This window comes from Coturnix japonica, chromosome 1, assembly GCF_054131305.1.
Source record: "Coturnix japonica strain WE chromosome 1, WE-NBRP24, whole genome shotgun sequence".
NCBI lineage: Eukaryota > Metazoa > Chordata > Aves > Galliformes > Phasianidae > Coturnix > Coturnix japonica.
The window spans coordinates 100,357,885-100,365,737 of record NC_140663.1 but is presented as its reverse complement, the minus strand read 5'-3'; the positions used below and the strand labels follow the sequence as shown (position 1 = coordinate 100,365,737).

General features: G+C 40.7%; 1 protein-coding gene across 3 annotated transcripts; it reads right to left on the bottom strand.

The window, feature by feature from the left end:
• Positions 1 to 1,051: 1,051 nt before the first annotated feature.
• Positions 1,052 to 7,699, bottom strand: NDUFV3 (NADH:ubiquinone oxidoreductase subunit V3). 3 transcript variants are annotated; one of them, XM_015883357.3, is made up of 4 exons: positions 7,631 to 7,699; positions 7,437 to 7,518; positions 4,919 to 5,875; positions 1,052 to 1,432 (listed from the first exon to the last, which is right to left on the bottom strand). In XM_015883357.3, the coding sequence occupies exons 1-4, from the start codon at positions 7,676 to 7,678 to the stop codon at positions 1,266 to 1,268; spliced, it is 1,254 nt and encodes a 417-aa protein (XP_015738843.2). In that variant the 5' UTR covers positions 7,679 to 7,699; the 3' UTR covers positions 1,052 to 1,265. The 3 variants fall into 3 exon arrangements, with proteins under 3 accessions (XP_015738843.2, XP_015738853.2, XP_015738861.2); XM_015883367.3 differs by having other exon boundaries at positions 4,919 to 5,791; XM_015883375.3 differs by lacking the exon at positions 4,919 to 5,875 and having other exon boundaries at positions 1,164 to 1,432.
• Between the last annotated feature and the right edge of the window lie 154 nt (positions 7,700 to 7,853).

The window sequence follows — 7,853 nt, the reverse complement described above, 5'->3', positions numbered from 1 at the left end:
CCAAGACAGAGTACAAAATAGCTGTTCTAGTAATTGCACCCAGGGGTTTGTGTCCAGTATCCAGATAGACTACTAAAGCTGACTCCCTGTTCCCTTTGATCTTGCATATTCTGCTGCTTGAAAGAATACAGACAGGTGATCGAAAACACCGCAGCTATTGCAAGTACAACAGCACAAAGACCAATTAACACCGAAAAATGAAATGAACAAGAAACCAAAATGGAACCAAACCCACAACAGCTGGTGGTCATCAAGGCAGTTTTCCCAGAGGGTAGAAGACTGTTACTAATAGGATGGAAATACAAAATTCACTGAGACCAACTGTAACTGCTGATAATACAGATTGAGAAGTGCTTCATTTCTCACATTTTCTGCAGAGCAAGAGAGGAGCTGGACACAACCACATTCATTTTGATTGTGGTAAAAAAAAAGTGGGAACAGAAACAGTCCAAGTGAAAAAAATAATAATAGATGTTTTTTTTTTTCCTTAATGCGGTTTTGGTCACATTTAAATAGCATGCAAATATAACTCGTAGAAATGTGTTACTTCTCAAAGTTCAATCAACGTGGTATAATTCAGTAGTAGCTGCTCACTGAAGTTTTTATACACTTTAATTGGCTTTAGCTACTACAGAACCTGGACACTAGCACACTCAGCAGAACAGTAGGTTACATTTTAGCCAATTATTTTTTTATCCAAAACCAGAGTAAGTGCAACCTCTAAATCGGAAAACATTTGTGTTCAAGGCAAATAGCCCATCGCATTATGGAGATCACAGAATCATTTGGGTAGAAATGGACCTTAAAGCCCAACCAGCTCCAGCCCCTTTGCCATGGGCAGGGCTGCCCCTCACCAGCTCAGGCTGCCCAGGTCCCCTCCCCTTCCTACCTGGCCCTGAGCATCTCCGACAATACCTGCTAAAACCATGTGAAAATCACAGCACACACTGAACAGACACATCACAGAAGCGATTACTTCCCTTGACACACTACTTGGTCAATATTAAAATTCTGGAGACATGGGAAAGTCAGGACACTCTTATACTGCACATATGCTGAGAGATAAAAAGCCTGTTTTTATTTGCTGATGATTCATTGACCTGTAGCTTGATCATAAAAATCAGGAAGTGAGGGACTCCAAGAACTAAAAACTGCTCAAAAGCTCAAGCATTACCTATCGTGCATTTATTGATTCATAACAGATGATACATGAGAGCTAAATAGAAGAATTCATCATTCTGCTTGTGCATTTAACTGTAGTTCTTTCAGTGTCTTGGTGATGGTCTTCCAGAAGATGGCTGCGGCTGCCTGAATTTTGAGAGAACCACGTAAGAATCAACAAAGGTATAGATATTATATTCATGGTGCTGGAGGTTCTTGTAGGTAGAATTATCAAATTCTTCTGGAGCAGGCTGAGCAGCTGCCGTAGCCTCTGTGAAAACAAAGAATAACTGGTGACTACAGGGATACAACAAGAGAAGGCAACATTCAGATCCCTCATCAAAAGGGTGGTGATGCACTGGAACAGGTTGCCCAAGGAGGCTGTGGATGCCCCATCCCTGGAGGCATTCAAGGCCAGGCTGGATGTGGCTCTGGGCAGCCTGGTCTGGTGGGTGGTGACCCTGCACATAGCAGGGGGGTTGAAACTAGATAAGCATTGTGGTTCTTTTCAACCCAGGCCATTCTATGATGGTCAAGGCAATATTAAAATAAAATAAAATTAATTAAAAAAAAAAAAAAAGTCAGCAACTATAACAAAAGGATAAGTTGAGGTTTTGCAGGTACCTTGTCTGATCCTAAAGAAGCACATTAGTATGCAGCAAGAGAACAGGAATCTGTACAAGCCATCTAATAGAGCACAGGTTTTCAAATCCAAACTAGCACCTAATGCTGGGGGAGAACTGGGCAGAACAGCTTATTTGTATTTGGAAGACATATGCCTACACTTCCTGGCTCGCCTTGGTTCTCACTTCAGCCAGAACAGTAGGTGACATTCTTAACAAGTCAGAAGAGGCAAAGAAGCAGTGCAAATGATATATCACCATGTCAGACTGTGAGATACAGCTCTTAGAACTACTTTATAGGCTGATTTTTTCCCATGGGGAAAGTGATTGAATTATTGATACCTTCACAGTTTAATTTCAAATATGGTTATACAAACAATAATATATTAAGTGGTTTTGATACACATTTTCTTTCTTTCAGAAAAAAAAAAACCTAATTGTGTTAGAATCTTTCTAAACTTGCAATCAGCTCTTCTTCCTAAAAGAACAATCTAATAGTGTTGTTCAGAACTCTTCATTTCACATTAAAACCAACATCAATTCTTTCACTTTTAAAATATTATGCAAATTTAGGCAGTACTATTTACATAAAAGCATCCTGGTACGGGCTGATTTTACAACCAAGGAAATTACAAGAAATAAAGCTTTATTTCCAATATTAATTTATTCTCACATGCCCAGAGTTATAGCAATAGGAAAGACATTAAGCATAATCTAGTGAAAAGCTTCCTCGTATAAATTTGCATGTAGTGGTTTATGTTAGACCATATTAAGCTTCTTTTTATAATGCAACAGCCTACAATAAAAATACAAGAACTCGAGCAATTGAGAACCAGAATTTCCCTTTAATTATGACACAATTATTGCAACGCAACGCTACTGGTTTAAGAGTGTGTATACATAAAATTTAGCATGGCTTGCGTATCAAATGCCATGCAGTAAGCCACGGTTTCAGCAAAGCAATGCACAGCCTATGAAAAGAAATACCCCTATCCCTGCTGCTCAGGAGACACCGGTACACATATAAAAGCCAGATGATATGGTCTTCGCTGCAAATAGCCCCAAGAACAAGGAGGCATAGGGAAGTGCACATTCAACCTGAAACAGACAGTTGTTCCAAATTAAGAGACAGATGCTCAGGAAGAAAAGCAGATGGAGTCTCACTTTCCCTGCCCAAATACACTGTACTTGGCTTTTCAAAGGAAAAAATTTATCTCTGTCTTCATCCTCCTTGCACTTCAGACTTCTTCTATGCCTTCTCTCTTTAAGAGCAAGGATTTGTCAGGAAGTCCTTCTGAAATGAATCAGGGGGATATTTCTGAGTTACCATGCTACTATTTTGCTTCTTATTGAGCAGCTGAAGTCAGCAGTTTTTTGCTGACTGCACAGCATATCTGTTCTACCAATTGGATGATAGCTCAACATCTAGGTTTCTAATGAGAAAAACTATTACATTAGAACCTACTAAAACTATTGCATCTTCTGTATGCTTGCTGCAGACTATGCAGATGAGTGAAAGAATATAGGAATGGGACAGAATTATAGACTATAAGAGGAATCATTAACTGTGAACAATAAACAGCAGTAGCTGCTTCCAAAGACCTCAAAAAGAAGAGAGAACATACCCGAAAGACAGCAGTAATGCTGTTGAACAGTGTAGTTAGGTTTTACTCTGCTACTCCCTGACACCCAAAGATGTTTCACCATTTGTAAAGTGTGTTAATTCACCTGTACTAGCCCCTGCCTCCCACACAGCCACAGCAGCAGTGTCCTCTAGTGGGGACCCAGCACAAAGCTAGGAGAAAATTTTCTGCTCTCACAATTACCACCAGCAAGAGGAGCTCAAAAGCAAAGCGATTTTCTCAGTGGTCTTTTGGTCTACCCCAAAGGTTTTGATGGTGTGGTTATGCGGATGAGAGATCTGAGACATGGCTGTTACATACACCCACAGGAAAAGTTTGTCACGCAGGCTTAATCTTACCCCGGATTTACAGTGTCAGGGTAGTGAAAGCTGTTTCAATAGATCTATGAGGTGCTGTAAGCTTCACTAGGAATCCTGAGCACATTTCAGGACCAAGTCCTCCCTCTCCTACTCATACTTGAATCTCTTTATGCCTCATGTGACGAGAAGCCCAGAACTGGAAACCCAGAATTCATGGTGCGGCTGCACCAGTGATGATCAAAAAGAATCATCTCCCTCTACCTGCTTGCAACACTCATCCTAATGCAGCCTAGAATACTGCTGGTCTTAGGTACAAGGGCACACTGTTGGCTCATGTTTAACTTGCTGTCCACCAAGACCCTCTTCTTCAAGGATCACTGGAAGGATGCTATCATTACAGCTTCATAATTATTATGCTTCTGCTTCAAGCAAGTTTGTTTTTGCTTTTTAATTCAAAGAAGTATGAAATCAAGAATGGCAAGTCACAAAAGATCTCGACGGAGGAGGATTTACTATTGAAATGCACAGAATGAAATCAGTAGGAAAGTTAACAGGACTGAAGGCAACCAAGAAAGCAAAGCTGGAAAGGGAAGCATAGCTAAGAAGTGCATGATGCTTTTTCCTAAAAACAAACTAACAAAAAACAGTAACAAAAAAACTCAACCAGACAAAAAAAAACCAAACACCACCACCTGATCTCTGTTTCTCAACAAGAACTAAGCTATGAGGTCAACTCTATGTTACTTCAACATGACTTTCTTAAAACCTACCAATCTCAGAATCAACGCATATCCCTGGTATCACACTATGATTTCTTGAAGTCTACTGAAATTTGAAAGCTGCCTAAACTTTCTGAGAAAAAAAAGAAGGAAAATGAGCTCTGTCATACAAAACCTATCATTTTGTTTATAATTTTGCTTTCATTTTTATCAGTAACAACTGGTTTATGAAACTGCAAATACAGTGAGTGGCAGACAGCTTCCTTTCACAACTTAACTGGAAACCGAGTGCTACAGAGCTTCTTATAAATATTAGCAGTGAACAAGAATTTATCTTTTAGAAAGTCACTGCTACGTCATTAGCTTCAGTATAAGGATCAGAGAATCAGAGAGATGACTTGGAAACTATATATAAACAATACGCCCTAATCTAGAAGAATCTATACCATAGGACAAACAAATTAAAGGTGTACCATCTATGGAGCTGCTTTCTCCAGCTTGGATTCCTGCTTCCTGAACAGTATCTTCCTTTGTACCCATCACCAACACTGTGCTTTCAGAAACCTCCTCTTCTAGTATAGGAGGAGCTACCTCTACCGCCGCTGATTTCTGTGTCTCCTTTACTTTTTTTCCTTCCCTTCTGGATATCAGGTTTTGCTTTTTGTCTTCCTGAGATGCTGATGGAACTTTCAGCTGAGTAGATGCTGGGTGGGCTCCCAAGGACTTTTCCTCCACATAATCAGATTTCAGAGTGGCATCTGTCAAGTCTTGTTTTTTATTTAAGTGTGGTTCTAAGACCAGCTTCTGCTGACCTGCTTCTTTAGGAACTGATTTTGTGTTCAGGACTCTTGCTTTGGATTTTAATGTTTCATGACTGACTGATGCTTTAGAAAATGCAACCTGCTTGGCAGTAGGTACATCAGTTTCCGTTTTGCTTGGCTTCTTCTTAGCTACATATGCTTTGTGGTCTTTCTGAGGCAAGCCATCTTTTGGCAGCTGTGATGTCTTTATCAGCGTGTTCTCAGAAGAGATGGAGTCTCGCCTAGGAAACTCCACTCTGGTTTTAATGGAAACTCCTGACTCATCATCATTTTCTTCTTCGGAATCTGAGCTAGAATCCGAATCTGAGCTGGATGAAGATGAAGTTTCCTCTTCAGCCAGTTCTTTCCTTATGCCTCCTCCTTTTGCAGTTTTACGGAGTCTTGCCTCCTCAAGGGAAGAAACAATCACTCGCTGAGGAAATGCAACCACAGTTTTTCTTGACATCAACACTCTTAGATCTTCATCAGGTTTTGAAGCTTCCTTTGGATTAGTATTCAGTGTGCTCCCACCTTCTTTTGCAGATACTGGGTGAGAGTTAGAAGACAACGTTTTAGGGAATTCAACTGTTGCCTTGCTGGCTAGTGGCTTGGTGCCTCCCTGTGGTGCCACTACATAAAGGGAATGGCACAAAGACAATTACCATTGTTATACATACATCCCAGTTAATGAGTGATGTGAGCCATTTAATTTTAACTTTATAGTAAAGAAAGCAAATGACAAAGTGATTAAAGTGAACACAGACATGAAGCAGAAAGCTCTAAGGCATTTTAAGCTACAGAAACTAGAGCACTACTTAGCACTGAACAGTTTCTTCTGCTGCGATGCTGAAACACTTTCTGTTCCTTGCAAGAGTTGCTTTTTTTCCTGTTCTTCAATTCTGCATCACTGGAGATGGTTACAAACACCTCCTAATCTCTGGTGAACACTAAGACAGCTTGTCAGCAGAGATCTTCACATATTTGTCCAGAAGCAGGCCAGCAGAGCAGAAGACGTAGCAAACAGATCTAACTATTCCAAGAGGTTGGCTAACACTGTCTTTTAAGCAGTAGTGAGGGATGACTCTAAGGAACTAATACTAGTGCAAGAGACTACTCAGGCCATGCATGAAAGCACTACTAGTTCATAGGACTGCGTGATCTACCAACTGAACTGGATCTCAGTTTAATGCTATTTTTCCTATCTCCACTTCCCATTTTAGTTTGAAATCTCTTCATTAAAAAACCTTAGGAGGCTTTTTGATGCTTTTGAGCCTGTCTGTGTTTCTTCTCCCTCACAGAGGCTCCAGAAGCAGATCAACAGCAAATACAATTTTTGTTAGAGAAAACAGGAGGGCAAAAAGGACTGAAAGCACATACATATATATGCATGGTTTGGAAGCACAGATCTACTTCACCGGACTGTAACGTAGACTGCAGTTTTTTTCCCTTCCTAATGCTCTAATGCTCAATGTATGTATGCATACATACATTGTATGACCTAAGGAGTTCCTGTAAGTAGCTCTGAATAGAAGCAAGCCTTTAACAACATTGAGATAAAAATATCATGGAAGAGACAGATACATCTAATTAAAAGCCAAAAATAGAAAAACAGAGCTCTTAAAATAAATGCAAATAATATAGAATATACTATCAGTTTACTATTCAGGTAATACTTTCAGAGAATTTCAGACATGCAATTTGCTGGACTAAAGGTAGAGGGTGGGGAAAGAGGATGGGAGAAGCAAGAGAACCGGCAATCACATTTGAAGGACATCTGACTCCCTGACAGTGAAACACAGAAGCCTTTATAATTGAATATTTGAGAAAGCATCCCTCCAGGCTAAAGAAGTCTTCAAAGAACTGCTGAGGAAGAACTCAAGAATGCCCGAAGGAAAGACATATAAGCAAAGCCTAAGAATAAGCTGAAGTATTAGTACTAAAGATGTCTTAAGAAATTAAGAAAGCAGATAGCATTGAACTTGAGCATTACAAGGAAGCGTTGCTGGAAAAATACTTTAATCAATTGTATTTGGATACGTGGAAAAGACACATTTCTACTTATAACCATGAGCTTACATAAACTAAGCATAACCATACGCAGGAAAAGCAGGTGGTTGACAGAGGTAGATAAGCCTCCTGGCACCTTCTGAAATCAAAAAGCTGCAAGAAAATCAACTTTGAAGCATCTTACTGGTCACCGGCGGCGTCCCGGAGCCTCCTGGCCGGGTGCACAGCGTCGCCCCTCGGAGCCCCCAGACCTCCGGCCGCACTGCCTGTATAAAACACAGCCATTAAGCTTTCAGCCATTGGCCCGGGGCCGCTCCGTGCCTCGGAGTGGTCCCGGGCCGAGGTTCTTTGGAGCTGGGAGAGCTGTAAGACCCCCACCTTGCGGGCAGCCGCCCGCCCGCACCACAGCAGTGAGGGCGCCGCCATCTTGTCGTCCTCCTCCTCCTCAAGCCCCGTGCTGCCCTCTATCAGCAATACCTTCTGTTTGGCTTTTTTCTTCCCCCCTCTCCCCCCTTTTTTAAAAAATCTATTTATTTATTTATTTAATTATTTATTTATTCTCTCTTCCAGCGATCCTTTCAATTTATTTATTTATTTCCTT

Coding starts and splice junctions, on each gene's coding strand:
- NDUFV3 (XM_015883357.3), bottom strand. CDS start 7,678: ATGGCGGCGCCCTCACTGCTGTGGTGCGGGCGGGCGGCTGCCCGCAAG. Junction 7,519..7,630: donor GGCGGGCGGCTGCCCGCAAG/GTGGGGGTCTTA, acceptor TGTTTTATACAG/GCAGTGCGGCCGGAGGTCTG. Junction 1,433..4,918: donor AGAAAGCAGCTCCATAGATG/GTACACCTTTAA, acceptor TTGTTTTCACAG/AGGCTACGGCAGCTGCTCAG.